This window comes from Phoca vitulina, unplaced genomic scaffold (assembly GCF_004348235.1).
Source record: "Phoca vitulina isolate PV1807 unplaced genomic scaffold, GSC_HSeal_1.0 scaffold88, whole genome shotgun sequence".
In the NCBI taxonomy this organism is placed as follows: Eukaryota; Metazoa; Chordata; class Mammalia; order Carnivora; family Phocidae; genus Phoca; species Phoca vitulina.
Genome location: NW_022589791.1, coordinates 3268322 through 3295984, shown reverse-complemented (window position 1 = coordinate 3295984; position 27663 = coordinate 3268322). Strand labels below are relative to the sequence as shown.

The following is a 27663-nucleotide window of genomic DNA, read 5'->3' as shown; positions in this document are numbered from 1 at the left end:
GCAAAGTTCTTTAGCAGATAAACTAAAATCAGTCCCAGGGACAGGTGGTTCCCTTGTGTGTGTGAGGAAAGTATCTAAAGACTAAAATAATTCACATGAAATTATCAGTAAGTAATACTTCCTTCATAGGAAAATATACGTTTATAAAAAGGATGCTTTTTAATTTATAGGACTGTTACTTGTAGAATACAGGCAGGATAACAAAATCCAAGTGAAGTGTGAAGGCTGAATTAAAAATACAAATGCAGAAATTATTGAGTCAAAAAACAGAGAAGCCATATAATTTTAAATCAATCCAAAAGCCAGATCTTTGAAGAATCAATAAAATAGATAAATCACTAGCCCACTTAATCCTAGAAAAAATTGAGAGGTACAAGGATTCAATATTAATGCAAACAGAGAAGTAATTATAGCTATAAAGGAATTTAAGAGATTTACTTTAGAAATATTTTCTACAAATCTAAGCAAATAAATTTAAAAATTTGGATGAAATACACTGGGTGTTATACACAAACAATGAATCATGGAACACTACATCAAAAACTAATGATGTAATGTATGGTGATTAACATAACATACTAAAAAAAATTTGGACGAAATAACTTTCTAGGAAAATATTAATGATTATAACTACATTTATTATTTTATAGAATTTATAAAATTATACAAGAGATGGCAAATGTAGACAGACGATAGAATAAATTTAGGAAGACATCAAAGAGCTAACCACCCAAAAATTGCCAGGTGTTTTCCCAGGTGAATTTCTTGAGATCTTCAAAGGACTGATAATTCTGTTGCTTTTTCAAGAGAGGAAAATGTAAAGAGCCTAAATTCTTCCTATGAAGCCAGCTTCCTAACAGTCAACTAAATCTAAGAGCACACTTGTATGCATGTGCACACACACCCTTATAAACTCAGTCTCACTGATGTAAAAATGTTAAATAAAATATTTAATCCAGTGGTACGTTAGAAGTTAAGTAAAGCAAGCATTATTCAACATTAGGAAATATATAAGTCCACCATCTTAACATAGTAAAGGATAAACAATATGACTTCTACAGACCATGAAAGGCATTTGATAAAATTCTCTATTCCTTGCTGATACTTTTTCATAAAAATAAAACAAGTCAGTATTATGATAAATGATTATGTATCAGAGGCATTTCTAAGATAAAGATGTTTACTGTCATCATTACATTAAGCTAATTTTTAAAAAATGACAAAAGGAAAAAGCACAAATAGTGGAAAAGAGAAAGCAAAATTATTATTTGCAAGGGATATGTTGATGTTTTTGGAAAAATCAAGAAAAATTACTGCAAAAAACTACTAGCAATTAGAAATTTGGTAAATGACTAATTACAAATTTAATAGAAAAAATCAGTAGCTTTCCAATAAACAATAACATGCTAAAAACATAGCAGAAGAAAAACTCAATCTCTATCAACTCTATCAAAAGATAACCCATGAAGGCCAAAAAAACCAAAAAAACAAAAAACAAAAACAAAACAAAAAACAAGGACCTATATAAAGAAGATTTTAGCATTCTCTTGAGGGTTATAAAAATTCAAAGGGATACATGCACCCTGCTGTTTATAGCAGCATTATCTACAATAGCCAAATTATAGAAATAGTCCAAGTGTCCATCGACTGATGAATGGATAAAGATGTGTGTGTGTATACACACACACACATATACACAAACAATGGAGTATTACTTGGCCATAAAAAAGGATGAAATCTTGTCATTGGCAATGATGTGGATGGAGCTAGAGAGTATTATGCTAAGTGACATAAGTCAGTCAGAGAAAGACAAATACCGTATGATTTCACTCATATGTGGGATTTTAGAAACAAAACAAACAAGCAAAGGGGAAAAAAAGGGGCAAACCAAGAAACAGACTCTTAATTATAGAGAACAATGTGATGGTTACCAGAGGGGCGGGGTTAGGGGGATGGGTGAAATAGGTGATGGCGATCCAGGACTGCACTTGCTGTGATGAGCACCAGGTGTTATATGGAAGTGTTGAATCACTATATTGTACACCTGAAACTAGTATTACACTGTATGTTAACTAACTGGAATTGAAATAAAAACAAAAAAGAAGATTTGAATAAATGAAAAGACATACCTTGTATTTGGATAGAATGGTTTCATATTATAAAGATGTCAATTCTACCTAAAATTATCTATAAATTCAATACAATTCTGATCCAAATGTTAGCATGATATTTTAGATTCTAAATCTAAGTGATTTAGGCCAAATGATTCTAACATTTACAAGGAGAGGTAGGAACACAATCTCTGGAATGAACCTGTCTGACTCAAACCACAGCTTCACCACTGACTATCCATGTCACCTTGGGCATGTTTCTTAATCTTCTCATGCCTCAGTTTCTTCATTTCTAAGGTGGGGATAACGTCCCTAATAGGACTGTCACAGTGATAAAAATAATTATATATGCAAAAAACTTAATATAGTACTGCACGTAAGTGCTCAATACACATTGTTAGTATTATTACTTTCTAGAAAAAGAAACACAAAAATATTCAAGAAAATTCAGAGAAAGATAGTAATTGTGATGGTAGGAGAACAAGGACTAGCCATACCAGACAAAAAATGTATCTTGAAGCTATAGAAATGGAAACAGACTCGTACTAGTACAGGGATAGGCAGAAAATTAATGGACTTAAATAGAATCCAGAAATAGATCCCTCAGACTTATGGTAGTCTTGCTAATCAGATTCCACCTCACAATTTTAACCAAAATGAAATTTACATGAATTGGAGATTTTAATTACAGAAAAAGGAATCATAAAAGTAATAGAAGAAAATACAGGCAAATCCTTTTACAGTCTTGGAATAAGAAGGGCTATTATAAGCATGATACAAAACCCATGACTGTACATAGAAAAAATTTCAAGTCAAAAGGCAAACGACAAACTGTAAAAAATATCTGCAATACATGTTACCAAAGACTGACTTTTTTTATTATACAGAGAATTCTTAAATATTCATGGGGAAAAAAAAGGAACCACCCAGTAAGAATATGCAAAGAAAATTCACACACACAAATATGAATGGACAATAAACATGTAATAAAATGTTCAACCTCACTAATTAAAGAAATACCGACTTTAATCCAATATCATTACAGTCATTCTTTGCATACACTCTTAACTCTCCTGCCTTTCTCTCATTTAAAAACCCTATTCTGGCTCAACTCCTATTTTTTTTTTTTTTTTAAAGATTTTATTTATTTATTTGAGAGAGAGAGAATGAGAGACAGAGAGCATGAGAGGGAGGAGGGTCAGAGGGAGAAGCAGACTCCCTGCCCAGCAGGGAGCCCGATGCGGGACTCGATCCCGGGACTCCAGGATCATGACCTGAGCCGAAGGCAGTTGCTTAACCAACTGAGCCACCCAGGCGCCCTCAACTCCTATTTTGATTAAGTCTACAGAATTCCAAATTCTATACCTCAGGCCCTTTTACTGCAAAGCTTCTTGAGAAAGTTACCTACACTTGTCTCCAATTTGTTTTTTCCTATTCTCTCTTAAACCCACTCTGGTCACAAAACTGTTCTTCTCATGATTATGAAGGACCTTTACATTGTTAAAGGCAATGACAATGATCAATCCTCATTTTATCTGACCTACTAGCAGCATTTGACAGAAAATCTCTCCTTTTCAAACTAATCTCTTCTCTCTTTTTAAAAAAATTTTATTGTTATGTTAATCACCATACATCATTAGTTTTTGATGTAATGTTCCATGATTCATTGTTTGCGTATAACACCCATTGCTCCATTCAGTACATGCTCTCTTTAATACCCATCACCAGGCTAACCCATCCCCCCACCCCCCTCCCCTCTAGAACCCTCAGTTTGTTTCTCAGAGTCCATAGTCTCTTATGGTTCGTCTCCCTCTCCGATTTCCCCCCGCTTCCTTTTACCCTTCCTACTATCTTCTTTTTTTTTTTTTAACATATAATGTATTATTTGTTTCAGAGGTACAGGTCTGTGATTCAACAGTCTTGCACAATTCACAGCGCTCACCATAGCACATACACTCCCCAATGTCTATCACCCAGCCACCCCATCCCTCCCACCCCCACCACTCTAGCAACCCTCAGTTTGTTTCCTGAGATTAAGAATTCCTCATATCAGTGAGATCATATGATACGTGTCTTTCTCTGACTAATCTCTTCTCCTGACTTCCTTGGTTTCCCTAACTCACTGCTGCCTTTCCATTTCTTTCCTCCACCTCCTGGACTTCAATCTGTCTCATGGCTCTAAATACCATTTGAGGACTCCCTGCTTTATATCCCAGTCCAAACTCTGCACTCCAAACCCAACTGCCTACTTGACATCTCCACTTGGAGGTCTAAGCAAACATGCCACATCCAAAACCCAAGTCTTGATCCTCTCAGTATTCTCCATTTCAGTCAATGGCATTTCTACTCTTCCATTTGCTCAGGATAAAACTCTCTTGGTGTCAGTTTTGACTCCTTTCCCCACCCCCACCTCCCTCCCCTCATAACCCACATCTAATCTAGAGAGAAGTATCTTAATATTTGGCAACTGACCCCCTTACCACTAACTATCCCCCCCCCCCCCCACCTCCCTGTTCTAAGCCACCATCTCTCACCTAGAGTGTTGCTACTGGCTCCCATCAGGTCTCCTTGCCTCCACTTTTGTCTTCCTATACAGCGCTATCAACACAGCAGCCAACACAATCCTTCTAGAGCATTAAAAAAACTCTGTTATTCCTCTACTCAAACCATCTAATCGCATCCCACCTCACTGTGATCCAAATGCCCTTCATGAGCTGGCTCCCATTCATCCATTATCTCTCATCTTCTACTTTATACTTGCACACTTCATTCCACATACACTGGCCTCAAAGCTTATGTACTTCTTGTTGCTCCCCTTGGAATGTTCTTGGAGCATGCTCAATTATACCTGCTTATTAGTGAGGTCTTCTATGAGCACTCCATTTAAATTTATAGACCTCCTTCAACCAAGAACATACCCCACTCTCTCCTGTAATTTATTTCTTCTTAAAATACGTATCACCAACTGCCATAATATTTTATTATTTTTTATTGTCTCCTTTCACTAGAATGTAAGTCCATGCAGCCAGAATTATTTTTGTTTTGTTTTGTTTACTGGCTGTGTCCCCTGCATGTATAACACTGTCCATTAAGTATTAACTGCTCAATAAATGTTTAATAAATTGGCAAAAAAAATTCTCCGTAACACAGGGTACATGCAAGAGTTAAGGAAATGAATACACATTACATGCTGTTGTGTTAATGTGTTGTTTATCAAAACAAATTTTTATTTTTAATTAATTTTTATCAAAATTTAAAATGTTTTACCTGTTCACCCAGAAATTTCTTGGCATTCACCCTACAAATTAACTTACTCATGTGTGCAAATATAGATACATAAGTTTATCTGCAAACTTGTTTTTAACTACAAAAAGCCTAAATAGTCACCCAAGATATATCCCTTTGTACTGATATAGAGAGGAGTCCTCCAAAATAGTTTGATTCCATTCTTGTAGAAAATGAAGACATAATAGTATGCATATATATACCTGAATAATGAATGATAAGGTCTAGAAGAACATACAAATGAAGAAATAAGGTAATGAAAGAGTGACTTGTTTTTTCTATTTTGTGCCTTCGATATTCTTTAAATGTATACATTACTTCAAAAAATTTTAAAGATACATTTTGAATGTGCAAGGAAAAAGTCTGAAATAATATCCAGCATACCATTGCCAATGGTGAACTTTAGAAAACTGAACTGGGATTGGGGGAAGTATTTTCTTAATGTTTTTGTTATTTGGATTTTGATAACAGTAGATAGGAGGTATAATTAGAAACAGCAATCAACATACTAAAATGAAATTTTCTTTAAAAATAAAGGTTAAAATGACATTTAAGAAGAAAACAAATGCTATGCTGTAAACCTTTATATTGTGGGTTTTGAAATAAAACAATTTAAGTTCTTATTAGGAAACAATCTCTATTTTTTATGTATGAAAGACAGTGGTCTGCTTTAAAGTGTGAATAACACTCACCTTTTCTATTCATAGCTACATAAAGTGTGAAGTTATGTAAAATGAAAAGGAAGGTAACACTTGCAAAAAGAGGTAAGTGAAGACCAAGATAAGTGAATTCTGCTCCTTCTCGCCAGTGCTGAGGGCAGCGGCCCATGCACTGCACAGATGTGCCGGAGGATGGCATTGTGGGGAGCATATACTTTCCCTTGTCAAAGGCAACTAATACCCGCCCCCAAATACAGGTTAGAGCAACATACACATCCCCATACACACACATTCATATGTTTAATAGCTTCTGCTATAGGAGTTGGCTTGATTCTAAGTTTTTCTTAATTTACAAGGAAGTTTTAAGAAATATTTTGTCATTTAGTAATCTCGGAAGGCACTTTTTCCCTAACTGATTTTGAGAATCACTGATTCAGAGCTGAACTGGCTATGAAAAATAAGATGAAGGAAGAGGACAAGAATTTTATTTGAATTCTTTTCATTTGGGTTTCTCAGATTCCTTTTAAGCTAGTAATATAATTTAGTGTGTATAATTTAAAACCGTTGGTCATGTGCTAGATAGTGGTGTTCATAATGGGAAAGGAAATCATAGGATAAGTGAAAAGAGACAGGTCATGAACCACAAGGATGCAGTCAGTGGACCAATCTTCCCTTGTTTCCATGGGAGTCGCAGTAAACAATAATCCAAGTAAGGCTTAATGGTATCCATCCATCCATCTCCTCTTGGGAAGCCTTCCTTGCGAAGGGCCAAATTTTAATACAGGTGTGCTAATTCCCTGAGTCTAAAGTCTTTCTACTCCTCTATTGGCTAGACATGGAAGAACAAGGATCATGCTAATAAAAATTGAATTGGAAGTTATTTCTTAACGAAGCATTAAAAACAATCAGATTAGTTTTACTGAAGCCTTCTAAACATCACAACATGTTACAAGCTTGTGAATTATCCCATTAGAATGAATAATTTAGTTCCTCTGACCTAAGTGCTCCAGAAGGCAGAATGAAGACATAGAGTACTTACAGTCTCTGCTTCTGAGAAACGTGCACTATTTATAAAACATGAGTAATGTACATTAAATATTATAGAGAAATGTGACAATAAATAACTCAATGCTAAATTAAGAGTGATGTAGAAAATAAATACCAGAGGATTCTCTACCCCACTGTATCTAATCTCTTGTTTATGCCCTGCTAATGTTCCAAAGAAATAAAATTTTAAATACTTTTTTTTATTTGAAATATGTTGTTGGAAAATTAAATGGATTTGAATTGAGGTACCAAAGAATTCCTGGTGGTTTTGTTTTACCTGGCTTACCTAAAAATCAGTTAAAATGGTAATCATCTGTGAATACAACCTAGTCAGAAAATAAATAATATCCAATAAACTAGAAGACCATGTGAACTCACCCCTACTCACATTTTCATATAAATTTTATCTTAGAGAGTAAATGGACTTAGTGGTGAAAAAAGTGGGCATCTTGGAAAAATACAGATAAATGGAAACTTTAGTCCCATATGTAGAAACACAGAAAAGGGGTATTTTTATTTTTATTTTTTAAAGATTTTTATTTATTTGACAGAGAGAGAAACAGTGAGAACAGGAACACAAGCGGGGGGAGTGGGAGAGGGAGAAGCAGGCTTCCTGCTGAGCAGGGAGCCCGATGCGGGGCTCGATCCCAGGACCCTGAGATCATGACCTGAGCCGAAGGCAGACGCTTAATGACTGAGCCACCCAGGCGCCCCGAAAGGGTATTTTTAAAGTGTTTTGAAGAAATCATGTTTTATCAAATTTCTACTACTGGCGAAAGAAAAGTTAAATCAATCAATGCTGCTTATGTAGTTTTGCATGCTGCTCCAACCCTGCCCCAGGAAGTACTTAAAGTATTCAGTGCTTTCTATGCATTCAATTGCTTACTCCTTATAAGGGACACATGAAGAATTACTGTCCTTGTTTTAGATACAAAGAAACTGAGACTTAGAGGTTGTACAACTTGCCAAAGGGAGGCCAGTTAGTACTGGAGCTAGGATTCCAATCCAGGCCAGGAGGCTCTAAAGACTTTGCTCTGAACCTACTTAACACTGCTTCTCTGACGCAAGCAGATTATAGTCAACAAATGAGCAAAATATCCTCAAAATCGAAACAGAAGAGACGTTACAATGAATTATTAAACACTTCATTGACAAGAACTTAATCAAATCTTTCTGAACTCAGAACCTAAGAAAATAAAAATTTAAATATCCTTACTATTTGTCTTTGCATCAGAATGACAATGGAAGATACATAAAACCTCAGTTCAGAGACGGTTTTATTCCCTTGATTTAAAATTCTGACGGCTCTCCATTGCATATACTATGAATTCCAAATTCTTATGCATAGCAAATAAGGGTCTCTAGACTGTGAACATTAGGGCCTCAATTATCTGTACCTCCTACCATTCTGCTCAATATATTCTATTCCCTAGACATTGGTAGACTTTCATTCTTTTGCTTTGCCCTTTTTCTGCTACTGCCAAATTGCTACTTACCTTTCAAAATTCATGTCCAACCCATCAACAAATCCTGTTGGTTGTATCTCTCCATCTCCACTGCCACTACTCTATTTCAAACTGTTCTGTCCCCTATCCTGGGTCCCCTTGTCTCCATTTACCACCTAGCAGCCAGAGTGACTTTTTCAAGCCATAAAGCAGAATATGTCCCTCTGCTTCTTAAGAACTTTCAGTGGTTTTTCAGTGTTCTATCATGGCCTGCAAGGATTCGCAAACTTGGGCCCTTGCTGCCTTTTCCACTACTCTTCTACATTCTCACTGAATAATCTTTTCATTCTCTGCAGGTGACAAGCCCTTGAAGTTGCCTTTCCCTCTGCCTAGAATGCCGTTCCCAGTTCTTTGCAGGGCTGGCTCTTTCTTTCCCTCATTCTCCACTTCAATGTCCTAGCTTCAAAGAACCCTTCCATGACCACCTGATCAAACATGCTCCATCCTTTATTCCTCACATCATCCTGTTTATTTCCTTCAAAGCATCCAATCTGTAATTATCTTGTCTAGTTACTTATTTTCTCTCTAGATTAGTTTTTGTTGCTGCTGTAACAACTTAACACAAACTTAAGAGGCTTAAAATAACATGCACTCGTGATTTTACAGTTCTTAAGGTCAGAAGCCCAAGACAGGTCTCACTGGGCTAAAATCAAGGTGTTGGTAGAGCAGTGTTCTTTCTGGCAACCCTAGGGGAGCCTGTTTTCTTGCCTCTTCCAGCTTCTAGAGGCTGAACACATTCCTTGGCATGCGGCCCCCTTCTATCTTCAAAGCCAGCAGTGGCCAGTTGAGACTCTTCTCACATCACATTAGGCTGACATTGACTCTTCTTCTGTCTCCTGCTTGTACTTTTAAGGGCTCTTATATTGGACCTAACCAGATAACACAAAATAATCTCCCCATTTTAAGGTTAGCTGATTAGCAACCTTAATTTCTTCTGCTACTTTAATTCTCCTTTGCCAGGTAATAACATATTCACAGGTTGTGGGGATTAGGACATGGGACATCTTTGGGAGGCCATTATTCTACCTACCATACTTCCCCAATAAAATGTAAGTTCCATGAGGGCAAGGACACTGTCTTGTTCACTCTAGTAGTCTAAGTTCCAAACATCAAAAGGCACTTAAGATATTTGTTGAGTTACAGAACAAATTAAGACACTACTGCTTTGGTGATGCTCCTCTTGACTTTTTCTGACTCTTGTCCTAAACTTTGTGCTCCTGTATAATTTTTTACATCTCCCAGCAATAGAGCACACATGCCATCATGTTCTCATTATGTTCACATGCTTATCATTAAGTCCTTGGTCAAATGTGAAGTGTTATGATAATATGTCAATAAAGGATTAAGGGCTGTGAAAGATGTGTTTAATCAATACATTTTTTTTTTAAAGCAGTTCTTTTTTTTTTTTTGTAAAGATTTTATTTATTTGACAGAGACACAGCGAGAGAGGGAACACAAGCAGGGGGAGTGGGAGAGGGAGAAGCAGGCTCCCTGCTGAGCAGGGAGCCCGACGAGGGGCTTGATCCCAGGACCCTGGGATTATGACCTGAGCCGAAGGCAGACACTTAACGACTGAGCCACCCAGATGCCCCTAATCAATACATTTTAAAGTGAAAGGGACAGTAAAAGGCTCCAAAAGGTTTATGTTAATGATTTTGTAATTGTTTTTATGATTCCTAATAAAGTGTATGGAATATTCTAATGATGTATTGGTAAAGGATTACCTTGCTGTAAAATGTGTATTAATTTAATGAATTTTAAACCTGTTAAGGATCTGAAGGTAAATCTCAGATCCATATTTTACACTTGAGAAAACTGGAACCCAATGAAGCTAACTAATTTGTCTAGTTACACAAAAAATTGTGAGCCTGGCGCAAAACCCAGTGGACCTTCTATAAAAAACTACCTCCTGAAGTTGCCACGAAGATTAATTTAATGCATTAAAAGCACACACATAAACACAGGGCCTAGCACAGTGCTCTATAAATAAGGGGCACAGTAAATGCTTTTACTGGTTTGACCAGTTATCGTAAACACTGTGTATTTCCCATTTCTCAACAATATAAATAACTTCTACAAAGTAGGTACTCAATGAAATACTTGAATCAACAAATTATTAAAAAGTAAAATACAAATATAATTAAACAATTTTAAATAATTAAATAAATTAAAAATTTTTATAGGACAAAGCAGGTAAAAGAGAAGAAAAAAAGTAGAGCATGCACACCACATTGATTTTTATCATGAAGCCTTCCCCAACTTATTCTAGCTAACAGCAATTTCTCTCCTCCCTTCATGTTTATACCAGCAAGGTCGAAATTGTTTTTATATTAATACTAAGGCATTACTTTATTTGCCTTTTTCACTCTTGACACTTGCACTGATGCAAAGGCAATGGTGGGTAGAACTGTTGGTTCTTTAGCATGATTGAAGGCCATTGCAACAAGCCATATATATCTTGCATCCTTCACTGATGCTCATTCCCAGTAAAAAATAAAAATAAATAAATAAATTGCCAATTTCATTTAAGAATGTCCCTGGTGAAGTAGTGAAAGTTATTCTATTAAATAATGACCTCTTAGTACAGTAGATGTCTTTACTATTCTCTGTGAGAAAATGGGATGTACGCATAAACTATGTCTGCTGGGTATCAAAGCATGCAGTTGTTTTGAAATGCCAGCTGAACTAGCTGCTTTTCTCAGGGTACACCAATTTTACTTGAAAGAACAACAACTGACTATGGTTTTTCAGACTTGAATATTTGGAAGACATTTTCTAAAAAATAAGCCAAGTAATAAGCCTGTCACTTCAAGGAAAACAAAAGATCAAATGTGTTGCCAATAACAAAATTTGAGCTTTCAGGTATAAATTAGAATTCTGGAAAACATGCAACTGCCACTGTGAGTTTCACAGCTTCTCAATTTTAAAGACCCTTCTGAAGAAACTGATGCTAGTATTGGTGGTTTTTTTAATAGGGTAAAATGCAATGGGTCAACACTTGAAAGATCTGTACAAGTAAGTGAGCCAATATATTCCAAATGACTAATGCAGGAAATACAAATTCATGAGTGGGTAAAAAAGATCCATTTAAAGTTCAAGACAGACTGATGGATTTCAGTGTAACAGACTATGAAATTCAAGATACGGTTTCATATTCTGCATTGCAACTAGACTTTAAGACATGCTACTTGGTAAGTTTTGGTGCAGTCATTAAATAATACCCACAATAATCTGAAAAGACTAATTCCACATACATATTTATGTGAGGCCAATTTTTAATATATTTCAACCATAACAAATTACAACAGATTAAAGGCAGAAGCAAATATGAGAACCTAGCTGCCTTTATTATTAAGGATCAATTAATAAATATTTTTAATTTTTTTCACTTTTAATTGTGAATATAGTAAATACTGATAAATATAACCCACATAGTCAAAAGCACTTTGGGGTCTTCAACATTTTTAATTAGCAATAATCGCGCCTCGGATAAACCTCATTGGCTACAATACTGCCACTGCGCAAAGCTTCTTCAACATTTTTAAAGAGTGTAAAGGGATCTTGAGATCAAAAAGTTTTTAGAATCATGCTGTCACATGTCTATTCACATTGAAGTTAATTAAAATTATAAATAAGATATGAAGTTTGGGTCCTCATTTATACTAGACACATTTCATATGCTCAATTACCACATGTGGCTAATGGCTATGAGATACAATAGATATAGAACATTTCTATTACCACAGAAAGTCCTACTGGACAGTGCTGGAATATATTTGGGGGGCAGTTAATTAGCATCTTACTAAATATCACTGGTTTTATCCTACCTGTTTTAACTCCTTAAAAAGAATATATGTGCCTTTTGAGGGCTGAGACTAGAACACTGATATCTATATCTATATATGATAATTGTTATTGTTATGTATATATTGTTGTGTGTATATTGTGTGTTGTGTATATATGTATGTAAATATTGTTATGTATATATATGATGTTGCAGCCCATAAGATGCTTTATATATATATTACCAGGAATAAATATGCTGAATAAGACACCTGCTAAACTGAGTATTTATTAACTCAATAAATACTTGTTCAGAGTTTTATATAAGACAGGTACCATGCAATTATGATTATTATCTTTCATATTCCACTATATTCCTATCCAAATTTATAAGCTCTGGGTCTCCACTTTTTCTGTTCTCATGTGATTGTAATAAACTATTCTATCAACAATTTAATTTTACATTGCTTCAGTTCACATTTTCATAAATGAGGATTAAAGACAATCTTATTATTATCTATTGGTTATATTAAATAGGACGTATAGTTCATAATTATGGACTACTAATTATGACTTGCAAGTTTTCTAAAGACTTCCATACATGTGGCTGAAAGCAACGTTTTAAAAGTTACATTAAATCTGTAAAAAAATAACTAAATTTGTTTTGAATGAGTTAGTATCACCTGGAGTTTACAGCTTGATTTTACTTCCTTCATAGCTTTGTAGGATTCTAACTTTGAAATTTTAGCCCTTATTATTTTAATTTGACATTCTTTATTCCTACTAAAAACAGTGAATGGAATTTGTAAAAGCTTGTTAAAATTAAAATTAAAATTAAATTTTGTTTAAATACACTTCTGAGATTTTTACATTTCAGAACTGCAAAGGACTTTGAGATACCAAAGAGCTAGAGCTGGCCTGTAGTGTTCTAGTTGCCCTCTATTACTCCTTGTACAGTAGTTAGAGATTTATAGTGTAATGAATGCTGCTTGTTTCCAGTGTAGTTTGAGGCAAGGCTCCTGGCAAGCAAGACCACATTTATAGGAAGGAGAATAACAGGAGAGATATGTGGGCTTCTGGCCAGGTGCTTTTCTGGTCAACAACCAAGACATGTACCTGGAACTAGGTGAGAGATTAGCTGCTTGTATATAAGCACAAGACCTCTGCTAATTTAGGACTATGCATCACTCTCCCCATATACCCCTACAGATTCTTTTTGGAAAAAGAATAAAATATTTCTTAAGTCTGTCTTTTGGATGAGAGAAGCAAAAACATGATCTGCAAAACTAATATACTGTTTGTGCAACATGGAGTAGGCACTGATAAGCCTTACACAATCAGGCCTACTCCATGCAGAAGAATGTGTACCATTAAGTTGAATCATAGGAATTTATTTCTTCAATAAAAGCAGATAAAATAACTGCTATTTAAATAAAGTAATTTTTGTAAACTGTAAACTTTATATTATGCTAAATTCTAAAGTCTCTGTTTTCAATTTTGTCTTGCTACAGAAGTTCCTTCTAAACAATGTTTCTGCAGCTAGAATGGCTTATGATCTAAATAAGAGCTAACATATTTTCATAAACTGCTTTGCTTTCCATACAGACTGGGTGTGTGCCTATGCAGCAATTTATTTTCCAAGTAACAATCTATAGTCAAGGGTAAAATTTTTAGGCTGTATTTTCAGTGGTAGAAAATTTTTAGAAAGTAAAATTAGATTTTATGGTTCAGATTGGTTAAATTTTAACATTGAAATATTAGAAAATTTAGATAAAAGTCATATGACTAGGTAGTTATTAAACTGAAAAAAGAGACAATTTTCAGTAAGTTCAAGTCATGTCTATTAACAGTAGCAAGATACTATATTAAAAGGCAGTATTTATTTAGCTTGCATAAGGAGGCAGTTTATTAATAAAAGCCATAAAGGTATAATCTGACCATGTAACAGAGGTTTTGGAGTCAGGCTGATTTGAGTTCAAATTATGGGTCAAACCCTCAATGGTTGGTTGTTCTGGGGCAAGTTTTTTCCTAAGTCTTGGCTCCCTTACATATAACATGATAATAAAAACCACTTACAAGACTGTTTAAAGGACCAAATTAGGTAATTTATGTAAACTGCTCAGCACAGTAAATGATTCACAATAAGTGATTAATAAATGCCCTATACACCGTACACACACAGAGTTTCCCTAGGACACAACTATATTTATAAGCATTTCACCTTGATTCATTCTAGTAATTTGTACCTGATACAGTAAGAAATTTTAAAGTGTATTATTTCAAATATCATTTAGAAGTATAATTAAGAAAATTAAAAGATTTACAAAATCATATGCACAACTGCATACTAAGAACACAAAAACAGGATCCCAGAATCCTATGAGACTCCTCCCCTCAGTAGGAATTCAGTCTACGGTATTCCTGACAGTCATCGACTTTTAAAAGAACCAGTTCAAGCTCTTTATAACTCAGATGGGAGATGAGGAGAGAAAGAATTAGAGAAAGAGACAGAGAAAGAGAGATTGAGAAAGAGATTGAGATTGAGTCTTGATGATACAGTTTGAACCCCTGGATCAATCCATAAAATCCATTCCTTGCTCTCTTCCCTCTCTTAGGCTATGCCTAACTGATTGAGCTGGGTTTCTAAAGCTTACAACCAAAAACAGTCTTTATTAATACGCTAATTATGGGTGAGAATGTAGCAATTAGACAGAAGGGAGGTTTTATTTCCACCATACCCATTAGAATTCTTTAGTAAGTGATGGATTTAGCATTCATAGTCAGGATATTGATTCCAGAGCTTGTGCCCTTAATCACAATGTTGCAGTAAACGGCAGCAGTATTACATATATCCTCCTGAGATGTAACAATAGAATTCTTTTCTGAATTAAGACAAGGTTGCCCACAACTGTATGCATCTGTCTTTTAACCATACATTTGACACTTTGTAAAGAAAATGGAATAGCAATAGAGACTACAATGATGTAAATGGTATTTTCCTATTCTTAATGCTTTAGATAAGAAGATAATTAAGAAATTCTTTCTCTTCCCAAAAAGATCTCTTCTATTTTCATGGGAATAGGTGTACAATTCAAAACCTATTTCCTCAATTATACAGAAAGACTACAGCCTTATATTTGTACTTTAGATATGTCTTCCATCCAGATCAACTGGAAATGCTATGCGAAGCATGACTACGGAAACATAACTAAGCATCTAGCTTATTACATAATCTTGCCTTTTTGAGCAAAGAGACTCACCTACAGGAGGTGTTTGATTAGGGAGAAGGTAAATAAACACTCCAACTACAGATTTCTATTGTAGAAGGTGCTTTATAATCTGGCACTAGAATTTCCAGGCATCCATCCAATTACTCACAAACAGGATACGGGTGGGATTAGCTTGTGCACTTGAATGGTCAGAACACAGGACGTCCCCAGTTGTAAAACCTAAACAACACGAGGGTTCTCTGCACTACTGCGGATCTATAAAGTTAGACTGACTCTATAATCAGAATAATGTAGTATTCTAGACTTTGGAGTGAAGTTACTGACATAAAACTGTCTTTCAAGAAAAGCATTTCAGAAGACCAAACTGAACTTGAAGTCAATGAATATCCATAGGGAACTCCCCAAACTATCCTGTTTTTCCCAAGTATCTCTTAACTCAGAACATCTGACAACCTGAGTCACCCTGGGTGGGGGAGGGGTGGAGAGTCAGCTTTTCTCTTGGTCACTTGTTTTGTATTCACCTTGAATCTTCAACCTGACAAGGAATAAAACATCTTCAAACTTTACAACTCTGTGGCATTTTACAAATTGCGAAGCACTTTAACCAGAACACCCTCAGAACAATACTGTAAGACTGATTGCTACAGTTGGTATTATCACTTTTTAAGAAAAAGGCATATGAAGCTTGAAGAAATTAGGCAGACCATTCAAATTCACACAGAAAGTAATTAGGAAAGTAAGGATTAAAAATGTCTCTGGCGTTCTCTCCAAAGTACCATGGCACTCCAGGAATAAATGTTAAGTCTCTTGTTGGGTGCTTTCAATACATCATCACATTAAATTTTCACAAAACCTTTGGGCAGTTTATATGTATGCACATGCAATTCTGTTTGACACCTTTGACCAGTTTTTGCACGCTATGCTAAACATTTGTATTACAGTTTCTCAACAGATGGGAAGATGTTCAGTTTTAGAAATATGCCCTTAAGTTCCACAAAAATACAAGCCACTTCACAATAATTTTTAAGACTTGGAAAAAAATAAAGCAAGGGAAAAATAAAGTCAAAAAGTAGTTTCAAACCGAACAGTTTAAAAACTTTAAAAATGGGGACAATTCAAAATTTGTGGGAGACTCTGATGCTACAGATCACAATTGAGGACAGTGGGTCAAGTAAAGAGCTTAGGAAGTTTGTCTTGCTGAGAGATGGGGTTTATTTTGCATTTTTTTTAGGTTAAAGATTTCTCAGACATATAGTGAAATATATACAGAGTAATTTTTAATGTTATTTCCTTAACCTTTGTTTTCTGTGAAGCTTGTCTTTTTCTGCTTCAGTTTCACCAACCTCATTCTTTTTTAGAAACCTTAACCTCCTGGCTGGTTAGGGATAACTGAGTGATAATGCTAAAATGGATTTTAGTAATAATTCTTTAGTGTATTTTAGAATGTACCTGACAAAGTGCTCTGAATCTATGGTAACAGTGAAAAATCATTAGGTTAATTATTGGTTTACTCAAAATTTTAAAATACTTTCCTACATTTCCTTTTGTTCTTAAATAAAAATAATATCTAATCCAAATTAAATTAATTTAATGTTTTACTGGTCTTGATATTTAAAATTAATAAATGTTTGCTGAAATACTAAGTATACAACTTTTTTTTTTATATATTGTGCTATCCCAAAGTACTCCAGAAGTACTAACATTTCCCCCAAAGTAACAACTGCTGAGTATCAACCTACTAAACATTTTCAAATTTTCTGTAAGAAAGGGTTTTTTCCATTAAAAAAATAAAATCTTGTTTTCATTTGTCTATAGGAAAGCTTCAGATAGTAGGCCATTGCTCTGCTAAGAGACCAATCCTCTGTCTATATCGGATGTTTGATTAATAACCCATACTCAGGTTATAATTATTAAGCATAAAATGTTGATTCATTAAGTTGAAGAAAATATGAAACCTAAAATAAACAATAAAACACTATGATTTGGTAAACCACTTTAAAGAGAAAAACCTATGGAATATATTATGCCAATAACCCACATGTCAAAAGAAAAATTCCCACCTTAGGAAAATAAAGTACATCTGAGCAGCATAAATGTTCTAACACTAGTTTAGCAAACCAGGAGCTGTCAAGTTCCAATAACCTATTATTCACACCTCTTTAATCACTGCCACAGAGTTGATTATAAATAGCCTCATACATTTTTAAATAAGGTCATTCTGAAGTGAAACAAAGAAGGTAGTAAATATTCTTGTACATAAGGAATTCAAATCCTAATGCACAACAGAACTGTGTATTTCTCAAATGCTCAATATAAAGAAAGCTAACACAATCTTTTATTAACTATGTCAAGTACGCACTCCATGTGGATTCAGTGGAATAACTAAATTGTAGCACTATTTAAACACAGCAGCCTAAAAAGAAACCCTCCCCAATAAATTTCATTCATTCATTAAGAGGCATTACTCATGGTATAATAAAAATAAAATATAATAATCAATCTGTTGATTTACCTGAAACAATGCCACGCAAAGTCATGATGAAAGACCATTCTACAAGGAAAAATGTATAGTATCACTGATGATGCCACTGGCTATTAATTATCTCATTTAGCTGATAATCTGAATGTATTTCAACATAAATTTATGTAAACATGTTAGAAATGCAAAATGTTTTAACAGAGTGGCAGAATATCTTTCTGAAAAAAATTAAAATTGAAAATAAGGGGATAAAGTACCATTTAGAAGGCAAAGATCTAAAATAATAAGCTAAAACAAACAATCACAGTAAAACAGGGACAACAAAACAGACAATAACAACAAAAAACAAAAGAAACAATTTGGTTTTGTGTAATAGGTCCTTTATAAATAACTGATCATTATAGAATCTTTAAGAAAAACCTAAATTATCCCCATAATTCCAGAGTGGTTTTCTACCATTATGGCACCTTCAAAGATTACCTGTTGAACTGAGTGAAAATTCCTCACTTAAGAACTAATAGCATCAAAAGACTGGGTCTGAAGAATAGTTGATAACAAGTAACTACAATCAGATTTTAATTGACTATTTTAATATTTCCTATTAAGTTTTCCGACTAAAAATCCTACATAACCAACTTTTCCCCACTTTTCCATTTCTTCCTACCAGTGTGCCTGTTTAGAGATAACGAAAGATAAAACATTACATTTGGGGAAGAGATAAATGAGAAGGCTGACTCCTTAGTTTCTTAAAATCTGACCTTATGCGTTCACATTATATGGTAACACAACCTTGTGGGAGTATGCCTACTACATAAACCTTTGTTATTAGAATAATTTGAAAACAGAAAAAAAGTTGGAAAATCATGCATAATATTAACATGTTTTAAAATCTTTAAAAAAAATCACATGCATGTTCCAATTTTTATTGAATCATTTATTACCTTCACCTGGTTTTAGAGCTATTAGCTTAAAAACATCATTTCTTGTACAATAAAAAGTTAGTCACCTTGTGGGCTCTGTTTTCCATCCACAAAAGATTCTTTTTATAGTCAGTCAGATATCTTCTGACGAGGTAAGAACCAACAGAAAATGATGACTGGAGAAAACCATGAAACTAATTTCTGCCCATATTCCAGAAGAAGAGCTACATAAAGGTTTCTGAAATCAGTGAAGCATTGTTACCCATATCACGCTCTTAATTCTATACTCCTATGTTATAGTCATCAATATTTTATAGAATTCTCATATTAAAAAGACATTTCTAATATGGGAGTTATGTTCTTCCAAGGCCATATTTCTAGTGATGCTACTATATCATCTTTAATGCTGCTTTTCAACAGTGAAATATATAAGGATCTTCAGTGGAGATGACCATCTGAAGATACTATCTCTAAGCTCTCTGTTAAGTATGACCATAAAATTAGTCTCCTTAGTAGTCCAAATATTATATAACCTTAAAATTATTCAGCATCTACAGCCTTAAAAATGTAATGTACATTTCAAAATGGGATTTCTGAAGGTCTTCGTTGGTCCATACCCAAACCTAAGGATGCTGGAATGATAGCTCCTATTTTTCTATTTCGTAGGCTCAGAAGTTTACTCAGATGTGAAGAATTATAATGAAGATCCTTGGCTATTTGCTATACCCTTGCCAAGCACTTTCTTTTCCTTTACTTTCTGGAGTAACTTACAGGGCTTTAGGACAAAAAGACTTTGTCCCAGCCATAATATCTTTTTGGAAGTCTGGTCTTATGACTTTAAAACATGGTGATTGGTGGTGGTGGTGGGGTGCTGGGAAGGCAAAGAACTCTAGGCCAGACCAAACTAGCTACAGATGGCCAATACTTCATATATATATATACCCATGGAGCAAAGTAAAAAGAGGCATATCAGGGTCAGTGTCTGTAGCTGAGGAAATCAGATCTGGTCACTTGAAGTCAAGTGGGTGAAAATACTATGATTTGGATGAGTGCAATGACTGATTCATTTCTTTATTTAAAACACTTACGGAGCATTGGTTGTGTCAGGCACTATAGTTAAGAAAATGAATATACTGCCGGGGCCCTTGGGTGGCTCAGTCGGTTAAGTGTCCAACTCGATCTCCTTTCAGGTCATGGTCTCAGGGTTGTGGGATCCAGCCCTGCACCAGGCTGTATGCTTAGCAGGGAGTCTGTTTGAGATTCTCTCTCCCTCTGCCCCTCCCCCTGCATGCTCGCTCTAAATAAATAAATAGATAAAATCTTAAAAAAAAAAAAAAAAGAAAATGAATATATCAATTTCTACCAGCAAGGATCTGACTAGTAGGGTGGACAAACATGTAAATAAGTAAGTTGTAATACATTATGATAGGTGTAATAGATATAAATCTGGAAGAGAACAGAGAAAAGGATTAACTTTCTCAAGGATGGACACTGGGGGGCAGGTTTCTAAAAGTGAAAGTGCTTTAGTAGGGAGATAATGTCTAAGCCTTTTTTCCTAAGCTTTTTTTTTTAAGATTTATTTATTTATTTGAGAGCGAGAGAGACAGAGAGAGAGAGAGAGAAAGAGTGGGGTGGGGAGGGGGAGAGGGAGAATGAGAATCTCAAGCAGACTCCCTGCTGAGCATGGAGCCCAATGTGGAGCTCAATCTCATGACCCTGACATCATGACCTGAGCTGAAGTCAAGAATCAGGCACTCAACCGACTGAGCCATCCAGGCTCCCCTCTAAGCTGGTTTTTAACAATAAACCAACCAGGTAAGAAAAGAGATGAAGGTCATTTCAGAAAGAGGAAAGGCACTGCTTCTTGCAAGTAAATTCCACCAAGCTATTCCTAAATTAAGAAGACTGCAGAAGACTGAAGACCTTAAGTTGTATGAAAGAGACTCAATTTTGCTAGAGGACAGAGGTGAAATTCAGGTGCGAATGCTACACTTAAATTTTAAGAAGTATTTGTTTTTATTTTTTTTATTAAATTTTTTTCCAGGGTGCCTAGCTGGCTCAGTCGGTAGAGCACGCAACTCTTGATCTTGCAGTCATGAGTTCAAGCCCCACAATGGGGGTTGAGTTTATTTAAAAAATTGTTTTTCAAATCTATCTCCCCACCCATCTCCCCTTTGGCAATCACCAGTGTGTTCTCTGTATTTAAGAGTCTGGTCTTTCATTTTTTTCTTTGTTCATTTGTTTTGATTCTTAAATTCCACACATGAGTAAAATCATAACAGTATTTGTCTTTCTCTTACTGCATTTGGCATTATACCCTCTAGGTCTATCCATGTTATTGCAGATGGCAAGATTTCACTTTTTTATGCCTGAGTAATATTCCATTGTGTGTGTGTGTGTGTGTGTGTGTGTGTGTGTGTGTGTGTGTATATCATATCTTCTTTATCCATTCATCTATCAATGGACACTGGGTTGCTTCCATATCCTGGCTACTGTAAATAATGCTACAGTAAACACAGGGGTGTATATATCTTTTTCGAATTAGTGGGTTTTTTTGTTTTGTTTTTTCTTTTGGTAAATACCCAGTAGTGGAATTACTGGATCATAAGGTAATTCTATTTTTAATTTTTGAGGAACCTCTATACAGTTCTCAGTGGCTAAACTAATTTGCATTTCTACTAACAGTGCACGAGGGTTCCTTTTTCTCCCCATCCTTAGTTACACTTGCTATTTCTTGTGTTTTTAATTTTAGCCATTCTAACAGGTATAAAGTGGTATCTCATTGTAGTTTGAATTTGTATTTCCCTGATGGTTAGTGATGTTGAGCATCTTTTCACATGTCTGTTGGCCATCTGGATGTCTTCTTGGAAAAATGTCTATTCAGGTCCTCTGCCCATTTTTAAATTGGATTATTTGGCTTTTTTTGGTGTTGAGTCGTAGAAGTTGCACCTGGGTGGCTCAGTCAGTTAAGCGTCTGCCTTCGGCTCAGGTCATGATCCCAGGGTCCTGGGATCGAGCCCCGCATCGGGCTCCCTGCTCCTCCCTCTGCCTGCTACTCCCTGATTGTACTCTCTCTCTCTCTGTTAATAAATAAAATCTTTAAAAAAAGTTCTTTATATATTTTGGATATTAGCTCCTCATTAAAATATACCATTTGCAAATATATTCATCCGTTAGGTTGCCTTTTTGTTTTGTTGATGATTTTCTTTTCTATGCAAAAGCTCTTTATTTTGGTGTAGTCTTAATAGTTCAATTTTGCTGTTGTTTCCCTTGCCGGAGGAGACATATCTAGAAAAATGTTCCTATGGCTGATGTCGAAGAATCTAATTGTTTTTAGCAATATACTTTGAAATCATGGGTGGGTGAATTAACACAATGTTGCCCAATTCATTCATATCTGGTCCCTCTCAATAAAAGCCATGACCTCACCTATATTCTTCTAAGGTACCTTGGCATAACAAGACAATACTCCCCCCCATGCTACTGCAGCTACATCTTCTAGAATCAGCTAACACAACTGCCTATCCCCCGATCTGGTGAAGTCTTCCCAACCATCCTCAGGGTTTTCTTCACCATCCATGAACAACTTACCCTACCCTGAGAATCTGGAGCTGAACCAATAATACTCCCCTAAGCTAGTAATCTTTCCCTTTCTCCCCAAATGAATCCAAGAATGGCAGAATAATAGATTGCTTTTGTTTTATTCATTATCTGATCAGTCTGTGTTCTTCAGCAAGTGACTGGAAGAAAAAGAATCTTCTCTTAGATTTATTTTTAGTAGGAAATTGGTCCTCGGCCAGTGGAAAACAATAGATATAGGATCAAGAAACAGGTTGGATGGTTAATGGGATGTTCTGGGGAACCTCAACATTTACGAAATGGAGAGACAGAGTGGAAAAGAAACCATCAAAGACACGGAGAGACTAAGAAGAGCATGCCTTGTTGGAAGCCAAGAGATGTAGATTTTAAAAAGAGGCAAGTGAGACAGGCAGAATAATCCCGTCCTGAGTGTGGATGGGAGCTGTGAATCTGATGGGATACCACTCCCATTATAATGTTAGGTTATATGACAAATGTGAAGGGACTTTCCAGCTGTATTGCCAGTCTCTAATCAGTTGACTTTGTGTTTATCAAACAGATTATCCTGAGTGGCCTTGACTTAATCAGGCAAAAGCCTTAAAAGAGGCCTAAGGCCTCCCTGAGCTCAGAGACTCCAAATAGCAGAGACTCTCTTTCTTCTGCTGTCCTTGAAGGAGCAAAGAGCCATGTTGTGAACTGCCTATGGTGAAGGGAAGCCTTCCTACAAGCATAAGGAAATGAATTCTGTCAATAATCTAAATGAGCTTGAAAAAGGACACTGAGCTACATTTGAGAATGCAGTATGACTGACACTTTGATTGCAGTTTTGAGCAGAGGACCCAGTTAAGCTATGCCTGGACCCTTGATCCACAGAAAATGTGAGATAATAAATATGTGTTGTTTAAGCCACTAAATCTGTTGTCATTTGTTATGCAGCAATAGAAGGGTAATCCATTAAGCAAGGTCCCAGCTTTTGTAAGAGTAAAGGAGGACTGGGATTCAATCTTTAGGTTGTCAGGTCTCTGACATATGTGTTAGGATTTATGAGGGGCTGAATTTTCAGCAAAGATAAAGTAGAAACCCAGTAGTATAAATTAGAACCAGGGGAGGTAAGGAAAAGATACAGTTTAATTGATAAAAAAGGTCACATGGTTCATCTAGGACATTCCTGATGCTGAGGTTGGGATAAACCGACAAATTCCATGCCACATCATTTCATAGGGATTAGGTCAATTATACTGCTTGCTTTGCTTCAATCTGGTTAATCAGACTAGAAGTCACTTGATGGCAGATATAATGCCTATTTTATTCGCTGATTCTATGTCCTCAGCCCCCAGCCAGTATCTGGCATATTTTAAGCACTCAATATTTGTTAAATGAATGAATGAATGAACGAATTTCATATTGGTCAATGTGAATAAGTAGATTAAAAATATGAAATTTTATGAGGAAACAGTATAAACTGGCACTACCCTCTGTAACTTCTTGAAAATATTCAAGTTAACTCTGTTAAAGTATGAATAATTTGAGATGTCACAACAGAGACAGTGATAGAGTCATAATCTAGCTAATCCACAAATATCTGATACCCTACTGTGTGCCAGATTCTAGAGTACGACTCCTGCAATAGTTTCTTAGCTGGTATCTCTGTATCCATTCTAGCTCTTACCCAATTTCCACACATCAGCCACAGTAATATTTTAAGACAAATCATCTTATTTCATTACCCTGTTGAAAACCTTTTAATGGTTTCTCATTATACTGAGTATAAAAGCCAAAGTCCTCAACTTGTCTTTCCATAGTCTGTCCTCTGCCTCCTTCTCCAGCTTTTATCCCTTGCCACTCACCTTATCACCTCAGAGCATTCATACATGTTTTTATACTCCCTGCCTGGAACATTCTGTCTTTGCTTACCCCCTACTCATCCCTCAGATCCCAGCTTAAATCTCTTAAATATCACTTCTTCAATGATCTCCCAATATAAATTACCCCTCTACACAGCATTTATTGTATAGCTTGCAATTACATTGTATGATTACTTTTTAATATCCATCTCCTCCATTACACTGAAGCTTCATTAGGTCAGGGATTGTGTCTATTTTGCTCAGAGAAATATCACTAGTACTAAGAATACTTCATACATATTTGTTGAATAAATAAAAGCAAAGGCCTAGGAGACTACCAACCATATATTATGAACGCTACTGCTACCATCATTAGAACTGTGGAGCCCTACCTAGTAATAATGTCACTCTAGAACACAATTCCTAACCTCAGTGGAGTACAGAGGCAAGCAACCAAGACAACATCTTCCCTACCACTCTACCACCTCACCATAAAAACAACAAAATAAACATTAAACAGCACCAGAAGTAAAAACCAAGTGATTCTCCTTTTATTACTATTCTTTTTTTAATACTGAACTACTATGCAGAATTTTAAAATTCTTAAGAATTCCAATGCTAGGAAAATAAAAGTTTTAAAATCGCTGAGGTAAGGATTCTAAATGTTTTTTATAAAGAATATTTTTTAAGAGTAAGAAAGTATGGAGTAACATTTTAAAAAATCTGATTACAAAAAAAGCATGAAAAATAAACTAAGAATCTCAATTGGGCTTAGAACAACTCTGACAAACAGGATCCTGTAATTTTTCTTTCACCTAAAACCTTTCAGTGACTTCCCATTGGTCTCATAAGAATCATGAATTGTGAAGCCTTTAAAGTCCTTCACGACCTGACTCCTGTCTACTTCTACAACTCATCTATGACCATTTTCCCTTCACTAACCCCTCCAGCCACATCTATACTCTGGCCTTGGGGAGTTACTTCCCCCAACTTGCCTTGCTCTCTTTTCACCACGGGCCTTTGTTCATGTTCCCATTTCAGGAATATCTTGTTCCTTGTCTCCTTCAGGATGACCTTCTACTTACCCCATTTAGCCATCCCTTTTTCTCAGAGGTGGCTCCAGGATTTCTATATGAGAAGGTTTAGTGGTGGTACTCTGAAGAGAAAGAAAACTGGAGATTTGTCTTACAGCTATACTTGCATAACAAAAACACATTGCTACTGGGATTATAAATTTCATCTGGTGCAGTTTGGGGGCCTGAAGACTATGAGGGACTTAAGTTTCTTAATTCCCTCCTTGATATTGACTGCTTCTACTGGAAAAGTTTGCTTGACACCCTCCAAACTGAAAAGGTACCACATACTATTGTGCATTTACCTCTATTAGAGAATTTACAGTGTATTAGGGATGTCGTCTACTTGTCTATCTCTTCCACTAGTCTATAAGCCAGCTAAGAGGAAAGACTGTCTTTCCATGGCTATAGTCCCAAAGTCCTATGTCCTGGCACACAGCAGATTTTCAATAAGTATTTTCTGACAGAATGAATCAAGTATTTTATGAAAACCTATGATATACAAAGACCCATATTAGGTATTCAGAGTAGGGGAAGAGAGATACTTACTGCCTGATTAAAAATATAAAACATATAAAATTTTACAATATCTTCAAATAAATAAAACATCACCAAATATGAAAGACAGTAAAAATTAGACATTTCTACTAACCAGCATTCCTATACATCAAAATTTCTAAGTGAAATGCATTCTGTATCATCAAAGAAGCATTAAATACATTGCAGTGTATTTTCTTATAATGTGAATTTGACTGAATAAAGAGTGCTTAGCATTGTTAACTTATGAATAATATGTGATAAGCCACTAATTAACTAGAATACTCAACTTCCTGATGCTGCTTTCAGGATCCAGAATAAAAGAATGATCCAGACTAATCTGACTAAATCAACCTAAAACTCGGACCTAACAAGGTACTTTTGGCTGTTGTGGTTGTTACTGCTTTAAATTGTAATGGTGGAGGAGTATATCCTTAAAGAGGAATGATGAGGTACCAAGACAAGAAGTGGGATACCATGCTGAAAACAATAAATGTTACCATGAAGAAACTGTGTTGAAGAGCAAGAATAAGTACAATTTGGAAAACTTTAAATTCTAGGTTGAGATTAGTTTTGATTTGGTAATCAATTTGGGACTACAAAAACTCCTAACTGGGACTGGAAAACATATAACATAAAGACTGGAAAACATAAAGAATTTTGAGCAGGGCAAGACTGAGGCATGGATTCCAGCATGGAAGATACAGTAAAACAGGTGTAAAAAGATGAGAGCCAGAACGAGGGTAGTCGCTGCAGAATTGGACAATAATGGTTTTGTAAATACTCTAACAGCCCAACTGTTTGCACTGGGACTGATTTCATTAATCAGAGTAATGCCACAAATATAAACTTTCAGGGTGTTATGGTACAATCAAGAAAGTGTTTGCCTCATAGAATCATTATATTTGGCAAATATGTGCCCAAGTGGTCGAGTCCTCGGATTAGCTATAAAATGTGCACTAGATTCACTCTTTCTATGAATTTCTGTATTTCTCTCTGGTGCTTTCAAAATAAGACTTAGGTATACCTGTAGTATCTCCTAGTTTACAAGGTGCTTTGACCCTTTAGTCAAATAACATATTTTAAAACTTACTTCAATATTTTAGAGGAAAAATGACTAAAGAGTTCACGGAGGATTCAAATTCAGTATTTTCAATTTCTTGTTTTCCATTTTAATCAGTCTGGTGCATTACCGTCATGTAGGTAACTGTAAGCTTATGACAAAGACTAGAAAATACATATTACCACACCATCATATGAGAGTAAGAAAGAACTTGGAATTTCATTTTTTTTTTTTTTGATGTAGTGTTCCATGATTGATTGTTTTCGTATAACACCCAGTGTTTCATGCAGTATGTGCCCTCTTTAATACCCATCATCAGGCCAACCCATCCCCCCACCCCCCTCCCCTCTAGAACCCTCAGTTTGATTCTGAGTCCATAGTCTCTCATGGTTCATCTCCCCCTCCGATTTTCCCCCCTTCATTCTTCCCTTCCTGCTATCTTCTTCTTCTTCTTCTTCTTTTTTTTAAACATATAATGTATTATTTGTTTCAGAGGTACAGGTCTGCAATTCATCAGTCTTACACAACTCACAGCGTTCACCATAGCA

General features: G+C 35.5%; 1 protein-coding gene and 1 pseudogene across 4 annotated transcripts in view; both read right to left on the bottom strand.

The window, feature by feature from the left end:
- Positions 1–27663, bottom strand: part of ZEB1 (zinc finger E-box binding homeobox 1) — a 185642-nt gene that overhangs the window by 67235 nt on the left and 90744 nt on the right. For 2 of the 4 annotated variants that reach the window (XM_032395856.1, XM_032395857.1), the window contains exon 3: positions 18133–18171. The exons of the other annotated variants lie outside the window; for them this stretch is intronic. In XM_032395856.1, the coding sequence (XP_032251747.1) occupies positions 18133–18157 (25 nt within the window). In that variant the 5' untranslated portion in view covers positions 18158–18171. The remainder of the gene's footprint in view (positions 1–18132; positions 18172–27663) is intronic. 4 annotated transcript variants of the gene reach the window in all.
- On the bottom strand, positions 12010–12136 carry LOC116626528 (annotated as a pseudogene).